The 13899-nt window shown below is 35.8% G+C and overlaps 2 protein-coding genes across 3 annotated transcripts; one reads left to right on the top strand and one right to left on the bottom strand.

Moving 5' to 3' along the window:
• LOC18607719 (cysteine protease RD19A) lies at nucleotides 2307-4469 on the top strand. Its single transcript, XM_007042015.2, has 4 exons — nucleotides 2307-2823; nucleotides 2911-3030; nucleotides 3633-3879; nucleotides 4000-4469. Exons 1-4 carry the CDS (start codon nucleotides 2347-2349, stop codon nucleotides 4275-4277), a joined length of 1122 nt encoding a protein of 373 aa, XP_007042077.2. The 5' UTR covers nucleotides 2307-2346; the 3' UTR covers nucleotides 4278-4469.
• On the bottom strand, nucleotides 4858-12830 carry LOC18607718 (V-type proton ATPase subunit a3). Of its 2 annotated transcripts, none has more exons than XM_007042012.2 (18): nucleotides 12471-12830; nucleotides 12059-12103; nucleotides 11418-11540; nucleotides 11231-11338; nucleotides 10654-10764; nucleotides 10396-10569; nucleotides 9688-9825; nucleotides 9346-9453; nucleotides 9046-9153; nucleotides 8721-8869; nucleotides 7873-8026; nucleotides 7056-7216; nucleotides 6755-6961; nucleotides 6478-6661; nucleotides 6299-6382; nucleotides 6002-6201; nucleotides 5577-5636; nucleotides 4858-5374 (listed from the first exon to the last, which is right to left on the bottom strand). In XM_007042012.2, the coding sequence occupies exons 1-18, from the start codon at nucleotides 12615-12617 to the stop codon at nucleotides 5170-5172; spliced, it is 2466 nt and encodes an 821-aa protein (XP_007042074.2). In that variant the 5' UTR covers nucleotides 12618-12830; the 3' UTR covers nucleotides 4858-5169. The 2 variants fall into 2 exon arrangements, with proteins under 2 accessions (XP_007042074.2, XP_007042075.2); XM_007042013.2 differs by having other exon boundaries at nucleotides 6002-6198; nucleotides 12471-12829.

Below are 13899 nucleotides of genomic sequence, written 5' to 3'. Positions count from 1 at the left end.
TCCTTTGTTAAGTGCTCCATACGGTAATATAATATGGAATCTCTTTATCAAAAGAATGAAAAAGAAAAGGTTATTCCCAAAGTTGATGATTGCCATTCTCAAAGGTCAATGTTAGTTGCCTCACAACAGATAGAGCCCTTTTAGAATTAGGCTCGTGTGTTGGTATAAATATAAAAATGATTTTGTATTATATTCGTTTTAATTAATTAAAATTTTTATAATTTATTGTATTCAAACAAGTTGTTTAATTTTTATTTTGACATAAATAAATTTTTTAGTTTAATAGAAATGTAATTTTGTTAGATTTAATATTAATTATCTTTTTTACTTATGTGACATACGACTTAATTAGCAGATATGATCATATGACAAAATTAAAATATGGAATTATCGATTATTTATAATCAGTTGACATAAAAATCAAAAAAATAAATTATTTATCATCTTTCTTTCAAATTTCAACAAAATTGAAGATATGGGTTTTTTAGATTTTCAATTTTCTTGAGATTTGAAGAAAATTTTTTTTCAAAAATTACTCTAATTAAATGAAAAAGGAAAAGCAAAGGAATAAATTTTATTTTTGTACTTTTGACGTCAACCCAACCAATAATCAATGAAGACAATGTTAAGTTTTAGTGTAAAATTGTAAATTTTTTTTTTGTTTCACTTTTTCACTTTTTGTGGGTTAACCTTTCCAACCTGTCCTAAAACTTTAAAGGCAGCTTCACGAGTTGTGGTTTCTCGTTTCAGTGGCTTCTTTATTAGATATTTGATAAGATGTTATGCCAATGTAGAGATTGCTTCCTCACGGATGCATGACAGTGATTGTAACCTTTTTTGTTCGTGGAAATTTTGCCCATTTAGTTTTACTTGGATCAAGAATCAAGCAAAATTCCAAAACACACGTGATATAGGAGTACTAGGATTCTAATGATTTCAATTTTTTGCAATTTTCTGTTACATAATTGGTTTTGATATCCAATTTGTGCATAGTGAGCTTGAAATCATTACCACTCTTAATTCTTTATTAAGTGCCTCATATGGAAATGTAATGAGTAATCTTTTAGCAAAAGCATGAAAAAAAAAAAAAAGGAAGGTATTCCCAAAGTTGATGATTGCAATTCACAAAGGTCAAGTATTGGTTGTCTGACATCAGATCGAGTCCTTTTCGAGCTAGGCTCGTGTGTTTCTAGAGGAGAAAGAGCGAGGTGCGCTAACCTTATTGTTCCGGTTGATGTGCTATGGTTGGGCCAGGCTTAGGTTCACATTTACAAGAACTCGGCTGTTTGGGGAGAAGGTCTTAGTTATCTCAGCCCAGACGAAACTTGGACCGAAATCGCTGAGGCTGGACAGATAGAACCGAAAAATTCCTTGGACATTCGAGCCAAACCCGAATTTCTCGGTCGAACCACATCATGGATAATGGATTGGAATAGTTCGTTTTTTTCGAGGATTTTCCTTTTCCAGCTTTGTTTTTTTTAGGGATTTGGTTGTCGTCATTTCATCATTGTCTATGTATTCCTATAAACGGTGCAAGCAACTGGCTTTTAGCCTTAAAGCAAATCCAAAAGGAGCACAATGCTAAAGGAAAAAAAACACTATAAATTGAACAGAACATTGTTGGTAATGGTTTTACGGATAAGGAACAATTTGTGTGGAATGAGGTAATCCTAAAAAATTATGACCAATTTAGCATGAACAATTTGCTTGCAATGTTGGTGGGCACAATTCATGAATGATGAACCTAATTACTATTGTAAATATCCATGAACAAATCATTAAGTCGAAAATATTTCATTAAACTCACATATGTAATTATAAAAATAAATAAGGATTAATTATAGATTCATGGGAAAAAGTTAGAAGACCGTATAACAAGGATAAAGAAATATTCTTCCTTGAAAAACAAGACTTATATTTTATCTTGCATAAGAACAAACCCAACCAATTAGCTGAGGCAAGGAAAAAAAACTGTTAAAATCCTAAAAAAGGGTTATTACAAGACATGTATGATCAAAAGAAACAGAAGGCCGAAACAGTGTCAAAGGTAATCCCGAACTTCCCCAATCCAATCCAACATCTTCGCTATTGTTATGGAATCCAACTCCTTAGCAGCAAGAGCCCAAAACCCGAAAGCAACTGTCATTCAACCCCAGCCCCCCACTCCACCACGTGTTTTCTCCCCATTGGCGAGCCTTTCCCTCACACCTAAGCAAGCTCTGGAAAATCCCGAAAATACCCCCATGACTGTTAGTTTTGAACCTTGGAGCCCAGCAACGAATGTTCCCTATAAATTACGCACCTTCATTGTCCCTCTTTTCTTCAACTCTCAATTTTAAAGAGAAGATGGATCGTCGCTTTGTATTTTCTCTCTTTGTTATTTTCTCTTTATGCTTCGTTTGCGTGATTTCTACGGAGACTTTCTCGGCCGAGGGATCGGAAGTTGATCCGTTGATCAGGCAAGTAACGGACGGTCAGGATGGAGCCGAGCCACAGCTCCTGACCGCCGAGCATCACTTCTCGCTATTCAAGAGTCGGTTCAAGAAATCGTACGGGTCGCAGGAGGAGCACGATTACAGGTTCAAGGTTTTTCAGGATAACTTGAGACGTGCGGCGCGTCATCAGAAGCTTGACCCGTCTGCGAGTCACGGGGTGACTCAGTTCTCTGATTTGACTCCGAGAGAGTTCAGGAGGACGTATTTGGGGTTAAGGAGATTGAGACTGCCCAAAGATGCGACCGAGGCACCGATTTTGCCTACCGATAATTTGCCTGAAGATTTTGACTGGAGTGAAAAAGGAGCTGTTACACCCGTCAAAAATCAGGTTTTTTTTTTTTTTTAAATTGACCTTTGTAAATTTTCTTCTTCTTTCTTTAATGAATTGCGTTAATTTTTTTTGTTTTTTGATTAGGGTTCATGCGGATCATGCTGGTCATTTAGTACAACAGGTGCCTTGGAAGGTGCTAACTTTTTGGCAACTGGGAAACTCGTGAGCCTTAGCGAGCAGCAGCTCGTGGATTGTGATCATGAGGTTCGATCATTTACCTCTTTCTGTTTTTTTTTGGTTTTGTTTTTTAATGTTTTAATGTGTATGTATGCTTAGGTTTATGGTTTCAGCTGGCAAATGCTAATTCTAATTAATTTCATTTTAATCTTAGCTTGCTGCTATCACTTGTATGAGTATTAGATCTTTAATTTATACTAATGGGTATGTATATTTTAAGGAGCTAGTTGATGATGATTAGTAAAACTACCTTGTAAGTTTCGATTGAATTCGAACTTTTTTTTTAATTATTGTTTCTATTTTTTGTTTAATATGATCATAATATAGATATTGTTTATACTCAAGGAAGTCGTAAGAAAAATAATTGATGAATTTTTGAAGTTAATCAGTAGTTAAGCTTATGAGGTAATTGTTGCAACACTAATTGATGAATACAATGATTAGGAAAGTTTTTTTTTTTTTCTTAATTGGGAGAGGGGAGATTCGAACCCTGTTCTTAAGGCAGGGAGATTATGCACCAACCACTGAGCTAAATGCTCGGGTGTAATGATTAGGAAAGTTTGAACACTAAAGGGTGGGCCATTTCATATACCCTTTTCTAAGTCGAGCTTTGAATAATTTCTTTGCAGTGTGATCCGGAGGAACCAGATTCTTGTGATTCTGGATGCAATGGTGGGCTCATGAATAGTGCTTTTGAGTATACTCTCAAAGCTGGTGGTCTTATGCGTGAGGAGGACTACCCCTACACCGGCACTGACCGTGGGACCTGCAAATTTGACAAGAGCAAGATTGCAGCAAAAGTGGCCAACTTCAGTGTTGTTTCTCTTGATGAGGACCAAATTGCTGCTAATCTTGTGAAGAATGGTCCTCTTGCAGGTAAAATGAATATAGACCCATAACTTTTTGTTTAAATTTTTTCTGCATAACATGTGATAACGATTGATGATTAATGGGTTTCATCATTCCTAACTGTTTGTTCTTTTCATCTGAATGCAGTGGCTATCAATGCAGTGTTCATGCAGACATATATTAAGGGAGTTTCTTGCCCTTACATTTGCTCAAAGCGCCTGGATCATGGAGTACTGTTGGTGGGGTATGGTTCAGCTGGCTATGCTCCAGTCCGCATGAAGGATAAACCATACTGGATCATTAAGAACTCATGGGGAGAAAGCTGGGGGGAGGATGGATTCTACAAAATCTGCCGGGGTCGCAATATTTGTGGAGTAGACTCCATGGTATCGACAGTTGCTGCTGTTGATACCAACTCTCAGTAGGGTGTGTGACATCATTGTTGTTGTTCCTTACACACCAGTTGTTTGTATATACCATGTTACAATTATTCAGGAACTCCAATGTTTGCATAAGCTTTAAATTTCTTGTGTTTCTGAATGGGTTAAAACAACTATAGTGTTTTTTATGGCTTTTTAAGTTCCAAGGTTTTCACTTTATTTATCCTTTCAGTGCAAGTTTAATTCACTTTTGTCATGATGTTTTCATAGTGAATGTTTTTGTTGCATCTATCAACCTTCATGCCCCATCCTCGGTTCGCCTCCCTTTAATCTACCTTTAATTTTAATCATGGATATGAGTTACAAACGTTTCTTGACAAGTTGGTTGATTAGAACTGTGCTACCAGTTTGTACAAAAATTTATGAATCACAGACTTAAAACACTGCACAAAAAACTGACTTCGACACTGCACTTCTATTCAACAAGCCACAGGGTGATTATAAGTAGAAACAGCAACAAAGATAACACGTATATTTAGATTATACTTGAGGAAAGATTGCAATCATCGTCACCCAGGCATCAATGCCTTGCGAAGACAACCAAAGCAGCCAAACAACCGTAAGCTCTTGAAATATTTTTTTTTTCTTTTTATTTTATATAAATAGAAAAATAAATTAAATTAAGTATTATTACATGACTACTACCAACATACAAAGATACCAACCCAACCAGTAGGCCACTTATTCCTTCCAATACCAAACAAACACCAATTGGAAGGTCAAGAGGCAGTGTGCTCAGGCTGTAGAAAGCCTTCTCAACTCCCCTTACAGGGTGCATCTGAATGGACTTCTTATCATGTTCAAATGAAAAAATCAACATAACTTCATACCTATCCACGCTCAACGCCCATCGACATTATTTATTCATTCAAGTGCTTCAATCATCTTCATCACCGAGTAACGCAAATGAAAATGGATAAAACTTGTAACCATCTCCCTCGTAGAATTTGTTCTGGAATTCAACCCAGTGAAGTCGCAATGCATGTAGGAAAGCACTAAGGGTTTCCATAACTAGCAACACACCAACGGTTGCAAAAATAAAGATGATGATGCCAACGATGAGGATGATTATATTGTTAAACCTGTAGCAAGCAAAAAGCACAACATCATCATGCATATCCACAGGCCCATGAAGTATAGATCTATAAACTCAGAGAACTCACTGAATGAAAAAGACTAAGAATTAAGGAGTCACAAGAGCAATATCATAAGATATAAAGTGCCTAGATTTGTTTTGCTCGGCTTGTTGAGCACATAAAAGTATAGATAATGTGCAAGACGTACCCCCAAGCAAGGAGAAGAACTTTCTCGTAGAACACAACTGACAACTCAGAATGAGCAAGACTGCATAAAGAAAAGAACAGGATGCAAATTGCAGTTAGGCTTTGCTAAGATCAGATAACATTCATATAAAAGAACACAAAGAACATATGAAGAAATGTGTAAATGACTAAAGCCTATCTTGTGGAACATATGCTAGAAGGTACAAAGCATTTCTCTATGAGGATCAGATACGTATGTCAAAGAAAACTCTGCCTGTGAGCACTACGCAGAAAAGAAAACTATTTCCTCATGGTTATTTCAACAAGTTTATACAATCACATGGGCTGTGCAAGCACAAAACAATGTTCATCAAAGACTTGATCTTTCTGAAACTCAAACCAAAAGTAAAATTTGGTAAGCATAAATTTCAATTACTAATGACATACCTGAGGGCCCATAATCGAAGGTATGAGGCTGTATTTGAAACTGCACCAAGCACAAACTCTATAGTATGTATGAGTTGATGCACAAAGACTTCACTAAACTCAAATTCCTCGTGACCATGACCATGGGAATCATTATTTGCCTCAGAATGGAGAGTGTCATCTGTGCTTTCAAGTGGTGTGTATGATTGGCCTTGATGCTGCTAATCAAACGGCATGTATAATAAGTGACGGAAAGAGGATGAAAATAATGCTTAAAACATGCTTAGCCAGAAATTCGGAGAGAGCAGAATAACATACATTTTCATGTTGTTTCTTTAGAAGAAAAGGCCTTGGTAATAGCATCCACGGCACAGAAACCAGGGCAAGTAATAATAGCACGAGCTGGAAAGAAATGCACAAGACAATAAGTTGGATGTACATTCCTCCAATGAAAGGTACTAAAATTAAAAATAACCGAAAAATGAAAGAGAAACAACCTGAACTGTTTTTTGGCCAGGAAAAAGCTGATTTTCACCCAATTCATCAGTAGGACTCAGGAACATGTAAATCATTACGTGGTACAAATCAGCTTGTGAGCCAGTGCACCATTTCACAATAATAAGGAGTGATAGATAGCCAAATAGGCTGTTCAAAAATATCATCTGGGGAATAAATTGAAACCTGGACAATATGCATGAGCAAATGCCACCTTTCAATTAGCAATCACATTAAAAACAGAGCAAGCTAAGATCTTGGTCAGCATATCAAACTTACCAAACGTTCAGACTACTACCAAAGAATGTTGCATTGAAATAACTCAAAATAATTCCAAGGTTCATCTGAGCCACCCCAAGAAGTATTGACATTTTCATCTTCAGAGAGTTCAGGAATGGCAGCTCACTACGGGTACCATGCCATGCAGGATCCACCCCAAATGGGTAAGTTTCACGCACCTTAATCAAACCAACAGTAGAAGCATCCCTGCAAAAAGGCAGTCAAAATGCTGTAACGGAAGTATACCATAATAGGAAGCTTATACAATATTTGGTATTATCACAAAGTCCAAGTGAAATACCGGCAAGTGAGATCACGACAAGCATAAGCTGAGCGACCAAATAACTCAAAGGGCACAGAGAAGAACTCATTATAGATCAAACCAGTATAAATTGAGAAGAGTGCCATCATCATAATAACATAACGACCACCAAAGGTCATTTCAGTGATATCTCCAAGTTTCTGCAGTTCCCAAGAAATATAATTTACTCAGGTTCCATCCATAGAGATAACTGACCAATACAGATAAAGCTTACAAACAGGGAAAACTAGCAGGTACTCATACTTTGCAAAATAACCCATCAAATCAAAAGCCCAGACATGGCAAGGTCATGTTACCAAAAAATCCATGATGTGATATTGTTCATAATACACATAAATGAGAACCCTATCAACCTTTGCTCTTCAGAGAAAAAGTTCAAAAGTCTTTGTAAAATAATCCCATGTCACGTCTATTAACCACTTCATTAAAAAAAATATTTAAGAGATTCTGAACAATTTGTTATCCCAATTAAAACATCAATGAATCTTATTCCTTCAGCAGTTTAATAACTGATGAGACCTACAAAGAAGTAGCAATATACACAGCAAGTGAAAAGGAAGCTAGATATATAGCGAACTCTGACACAAATCAAAACATAAATAAGACAAATGGATGTATATTTCGAGAAATCATTATCCTTCAAGGTACAAATAAATATAGCATAAGTTTATAACTCAAATAAAAAACAAATTGAGAAAAATACCCAATGCAAGAATAAATATGTCCTCAAACTGTTTTCATACCAGCATATAAGCTGTATAAGTTGAAACCTGATTACATCATCACAAGAAATTACCTGACTAGAAAGTTTCTTTTCCCGGACAATAAAAAATAATGTTGCAAGCAACAAGCATATTCCATGCCCCCAATCACCAAACATGACAGCAAAAAGGAAAGGGAATGTAATAATAGTGTATACACCAGGATTTGCTTCCTGATACTTTGCCACCCTGCAATTAAATGCAATAAAAAGCATTACAATTCTGTTTGTTACTGGCAAATTAACACATGCACATCGATGCAAAAAATACGGACAAAATACATACTCCAAAATAAAACACCAAAGCAAGAATCCAATAACCAGGTGAATTTACCACTAGGATATGAAAAACTGAATAGACAACAAGAACATAAAAATGTACAAATATAGGTCAAAATAACACAAAAAAATACTGAACAATCTTTTCTTTGAGTTCAATAGTAACCTTAAATAATTTTTCAGGATCTTTACGAATGAATTAGGAATAGCTCTTATACCATGATTATCTATTTTCTGACCCTATGCAGCTTGGCAGTGAATAATTCATTAATCTAGCCATTAAATTATCACCCTAATATCAACAGGCTGTATTATAGATCTTATCCCTTCCAAAAATTGTTGCATTGAAGTACAGTGGTAAGCAACAGATAGAATGTCTGCTCCTAATTCCCTAGTCTGAAGGAGGTGAATACTCGTATTTAATCAAATATATTATGCTATATAAGCAGATGATCAAAAGGCCACATAAAAATGCACCAAATTCCTAAAAAGCATGTGCATGTTATAAAGTATATATAGCAATCAGGTTACACACACACACACACACACACACACCCAAACACATATCTCAGAACACATGGGTGTCAATTTTATTGTGAACTTACCCATACGCGTCAACAATTTCCTGAAAAGCAGAAGTAAATTTATTTGTGCGGAAGTAGGTAGGTGGTGATTCTCTTGTACTCAAGACCTGGAAAATGGCTCCAACTTGAGAGTTGGAATCAAATGCAGCCCGCTGCAATGACTCCTGAACCTGCACCAAAAATGCTCAAACTCATACATAAATAATCTACTACAACATTTCTCTAATAGATCATAGAGGCCAACCATAATTTCAGAAAGATCAGGATGCAACCAATTAAAACTTTCAAGCCAGGACAAAAAGAACACCTGTTGAAATGTAAAGCACAAAGGACAGAAAATTAATACCTGTTTTGTGGCAAAAACAGGGCTCCATCCCTCAGCCACAAGACACTTCTTTGTCACATCAAGACTAAGCATATTTAGAGTGTGATAGATTGATTTCTCTTTCTTCACCTTCAGGAGTTTAAGAAAATATAGTTTACTCACTGAACTAAATCCAAATAATTAAAACATCAGTTTATGACTGCAACAGTTCATTAGCATCTCAATACATCTCATGTGCAAGAGGTAAAATATAAGCAAATGTTACATAATTTATAAAAAAATGAGAAAAGATAATCAAGAAGTAATATAATTAAAACAGACCTTAAGGTTCCATTGCTCAAACTGGTCTCCAATAGTCCGCAACAAATTGTCCCGGTGATAAGATCCAGCATCTATGGTAGTTTTCAGCTCTGTAATTCTTCCTGAAACCTGAAATTTATAGTGATCAAAGAGATCAGTCAAACAAAAACACGTGGCCCGTGCAAGAAAAGATCTAAATGCAAATTCAGACAATCTAATTAAAAGGGAATTGGACGGCCAGGAATGACATTGAGGAACAAGCATATGATGCTAAGAAACACCAACAAACAGCCAAGCATCAGTCTGTGAAACCATTAAGAAAGAACTTCGAAAGACAGTTACAAGCAAAAAATTAATCCATACCTCTGTTATCATCAAAGCCTGTTTGCCTAGGTCCTCAGCAAAAGGATAACGATTAGCTCCAAAAGCTTCACATATCTTGAGAATTTTGTTCTTTGCTCTTTCTCCAGAGTAGAAAACCACGAATACATTTTTCTCCATCTGCACATTGACATTCACAAATTAAAGACAACACAAAAACTTAGTACAAAATTAGACAACAATAATCTTCTTTTCATAAGTCCAAAATTCAGAAAACTACACCAGCTAAACAACATACATAAGCATGACCTGAGTGGATTACATAATAAATCCTACACCCAGAATGGTATTGTTCATTAAGCTAAAAAATTTGACCAATTTTAAAATTCCAGCTCGACGAAGGGTCTGCTATTTGCATACATTCACATGTCCATGAACATACGCTCACATGCAAAATAATCTTTGCTTGACACTCTTTCAGAATAAGAAGTCGAAGGTCTTCAAATAAATGGTGAATTGTCTGCACAGCACATGATGAAGACCATGCATGTCTGATAACATAAAAGAACATAATAAACATTCTTTCATGCACATGTCTATGTGTATCCATCTGCGTTTTGTGATCCAAATAATGTGCAGTAAACACTACTTCAAATATATCATGCATGCCATAGTTAAATTAAGTTCTCATCCCTCTTCTTTACCAAAATATTCAAACAATTGGAGCAAAACTGCAAAAACAACTATCACCTTCTCTCCGGAAACAGGATCTGTGACAGGGTCCTCCACAGGAACCTGCTTGAGTAACACATTGCCCCTAGTAGCACGAAATAAAATCCTCTCAAATGCCATAGATTTTTCCCTAGGAACAAGGCCAGTGATGAACCCCAGCTTCACTTGCTTCGATAAATCAATTGTGGTTTCCTACAAAATAGTGAGGAGATTTTTATGAGTAAAGATATGACATGCTGGATAGTACAGCATACTGAAAGAAAGATGGTACTATACTTGGTCTTGTAATAAAGGAGTTTCGATGGATTCTTCACCCATTTGACGTGATTCCATTTCTCTCTGCTGAGCTACAGCACTGTGTTGAGCTGAAGCAAAAAACTCACCAGCCTAAACAGAACAAAAAAAAAAAGAAATTTATGAAATCATTATACAGATAGAGCATAACAAGCTGGAAGGAAATGAAACTTTGAAAATAGATATCCACCTGATTTTAGAGAGAGTGACAAATTTAAAAAGAAATACTTCACTTGCAAATGAGAGCAAATTGATATTTGAATTCAACTCCACTAAGAATATTTTCTAAAACAATAACATAATACCATATAAAACTCCGTTATTAAATTAATTCTTTATCTGATTGAACATCCAATAACAGTGTCTATCCAATTGATAGCTCAGTGTTTCAAATCCGAAATGTTTTACGCCTACAAACACATAATCTTTCACTGCAAGAATTAGCAACTTTAATGTCCATCTTTCATGTTATTGTTTCCATGATGTAAAAGTATCAGTAGGAACTACGATGAGAACCTTGACAAAAGTCACCTGATTAGGGCAGCAAACAAAGCCATACCTTTTGCAAAACAAGCTTATACTCAACCAGCTCATTATAACTGCGCTGCAATTTTTCACCATTTGCATTCATTTCAATCAGCTCTGCCTCAAGCTCTCCAAGTTTCACCTAGCACATAACAAAGAAAAAAACAATTTGAGTTAAAGAATAAAATAAAGAAAGCATTTATTGACAATAGATGATGTACCTCTAAGTCATCCACATCGATGTCCCCGCGTGCCTCAGATTTTGTCGAAGGGGAGAAGCCTGCTTTTACCATTTGCTCCTTGAAAAAACGCAACTTGCGCGCCATCTCTCCACATTTTTTTATCTTCATGAGAAAGAGATGTTAAGAAACAACGACTCACCACCAGAATTTGAAAAATACTAAATGGCATATTTATGGCAACAAAAACATAACATCATAAAAATTTTTCAAGTAACTCATAAGAATAATCACAAGTGCAAGATATAATACTTCCCTTACAATAGAAAGGCAGTAAGGTTAGTTGATTCAAACCCAACATTTATCTTTCTAGATCCTAATATCAGTTGAACTCTTCTCATACTTGCTTAAATAAAAGCATGTGCTACAAAGTGCATGCAATGAATCAGAAACCAACTTTTAGGTTAAGGGATGGAGTATTATTTATCATCAACATTTTACAGCCAGTGATAGTTCTATTTTACTACTATATAATTTCCGAGTGTATATTTCACTTTCCAGAGTGATATAAGATGTGGAGCAGAAAAAGTAGAAGAAGAAGAAAGGAGAATGATCAGCAACTCTGGCCTGTTTTAAATGTGAATATATCAATGTCACTATTCATAAAGCAGAAAAGAAAATACCTGAGAAGCATAAGTTCGCTGAAATGGACTCTTCTCTGAATTGAGCTGTAATACATCAAACAAATCAAGAACATCAGTGTCAAATCTCCACCACTTGGTCCATCAAATCACAAAGAAATGTTTTACTTTTTTGAAAAAAAAAGAACAAGAAATAAATTGATGGGTAAAACCAAAACCCTAACAAACTGTTCATCAAAAGGAAATAAACAAAAACGAAAAACCGATCTCTACTTCAAAGAATTTCCGGCACATAGTTCCAGTCTAGGGTATTCCTAAACTACGATCAAGACTCAAGCGCCTAAATTAAAGTCAAAATTCTGAAGTGGAACCAAGTGAGAGTACAAATTTTGAAAGAATTTGAGCATCGAAGAGTAGCATTACGAAGTGTTAACGAGTAAGAGAGTGTACGGACGTCTTTGAATTGGAGGATGCCGAGGTCACCGAGATAAGCGACGGTGAGGTGAGCGGACTCGATGGGGATGATGAGCTGGACCAACTGCATCGGCTCCGAACGGAACAGATCCATCGGCGGGCAGCATCCTCCACGGACGTCTCCCATTGAATCCTGACCGTTCGATTCTATTAATTTTCCTTCACAAGAAAGCACGCCGAGATCGATCTCTCAAGTGTTTTCCGTTTTTTTTTTTTTTTCCTTTTTGAAGTCCAAATAATCAGCACATACAAAAAAACAAAAACGCACGGTCAGGGGAAAGAGAGAAAGGAAGTTGGGGGGAGAGCGCTGCAGATTGTTTAGTGATTTCGTCTTCTACTTCCTGACCGCCACAAGTTTCCACGTAAGCCTTTCCTTTTTTTACCGTCAGAGTTATCTCATGATAATTCCTTTTTTTTCTTTTTTCTTTTTTTAAAAAAAGCTTGAAATCATAATGTCCGTGCGTGTCGTGCAGAACATTTTTTTCTTTCTTTAAATTACAATCTTAGATCTTGGATGGTTTTGTTTTAAAAATATTTTTTTATTAGTCTTGCACATGTTCTTCTGTATAAAATTAATGTCTCGGTAAGTTTATTGTTAACATGATAAATATCTTTGATGTATGGTGTTGAAACTTTGTTTTTTCCTTTGTTACCACCTACCTGTTAACACACTTAACGTGTTTGAACTTCTCTTTTGGCTTTAATTAATTAAAAGCTTCCAAATATTACTTCTTAGATTAGTCAGTTTTAAATTTTAATTGTTGAAAAATATGATCTTTGACCAATAAAAATAATTTTTTTAAGTGATTTTTACTTTTTCCTAAAGAGGAATATAACTTTTTTTTTCAGCTGGAATAATTTACAAATTTAATAAAATAATCTGATAATGTTTCACGCTATAATAGTAATTCTATTTTTGGATGGCACGGATATACCCACCCAACGTATTGAGATGCTACTTTGGGTAAGCCATAAACCAATCAAATAATTAAAAAAGCTTTACATCTTTGCAATAGGTACCAGAGTTTGGACCGTTTGGTTGGCCTCTAAAGCCAACATATTTGAAGCTATGGTCGGAACTTGGAAATGGACCCGTACGAGAAAATGTTAGCGGTCCGTAATTAAATTTTTACCGCGACTTGTAGGAAAAAGCGCCTAATCATGCTTTGATAATTCACTAACCCAACAACGTTAGCAGAGCATATTAGATAAGCTGACAAACGACAACGTAGCCGGTTGCCTCGGTTGAACCTAAATCCTGGATTAGGTTCCCCTGCTCTTACTTGTCCAACTATTACATTATTCATTCTTTCAGATCCTCAAACCTTTAACTCTCGCTGTTATATTTCTCACTTTACGTAAAACATTTATCATTAACCATTTACCGTTGAATGTGTATCCAAAGAAGA

The sequence above is a fragment of the Theobroma cacao genome, chromosome 2, assembly GCF_000208745.1.
Source record: "Theobroma cacao cultivar B97-61/B2 chromosome 2, Criollo_cocoa_genome_V2, whole genome shotgun sequence".
Classification (NCBI taxonomy): Eukaryota; Viridiplantae; Streptophyta; class Magnoliopsida; order Malvales; family Malvaceae; genus Theobroma; species Theobroma cacao.
The sequence above is the reverse complement of the archived record's forward strand: the minus strand, read 5'-3'. Positions and strand labels throughout refer to the sequence as shown.

What these genes read in the sequence shown, in the direction of transcription:
- LOC18607719 (XM_007042015.2), top strand. Translation starts at nt 2,347, where the DNA reads ATGGATCGTCGCTTTGTATTTTCTCTCTTTGTTATTTTCTCTTTATGC. An exon ending in TTACACCCGTCAAAAATCAG is followed by an intron (nt 2,824 to 2,910) that starts GTTTTTTTTTTT and finishes TTTTTTGATTAG; the next exon opens with GGTTCATGCGGATCATGCTG. An exon ending in GAAGAATGGTCCTCTTGCAG is followed by an intron (nt 3,880 to 3,999) that starts GTAAAATGAATA and finishes ATCTGAATGCAG; the next exon opens with TGGCTATCAATGCAGTGTTC.
- LOC18607718 (XM_007042012.2), bottom strand. Translation starts at nt 12,617, where the DNA reads ATGGGAGACGTCCGTGGAGGATGCTGCCCGCCGATGGATCTGTTCCGT. An exon ending in CTGTTTTTGCCACAAAACAG is followed by an intron (nt 8,870 to 9,045) that starts GTATTAATTTTC and finishes TTTTTGGTGCAG; the next exon opens with GTTCAGGAGTCATTGCAGCG. An exon ending in CTGGCCAAAAAACAGTTCAG is followed by an intron (nt 6,383 to 6,477) that starts GTTGTTTCTCTT and finishes ATTTCTTTCCAG; the next exon opens with CTCGTGCTATTATTACTTGC.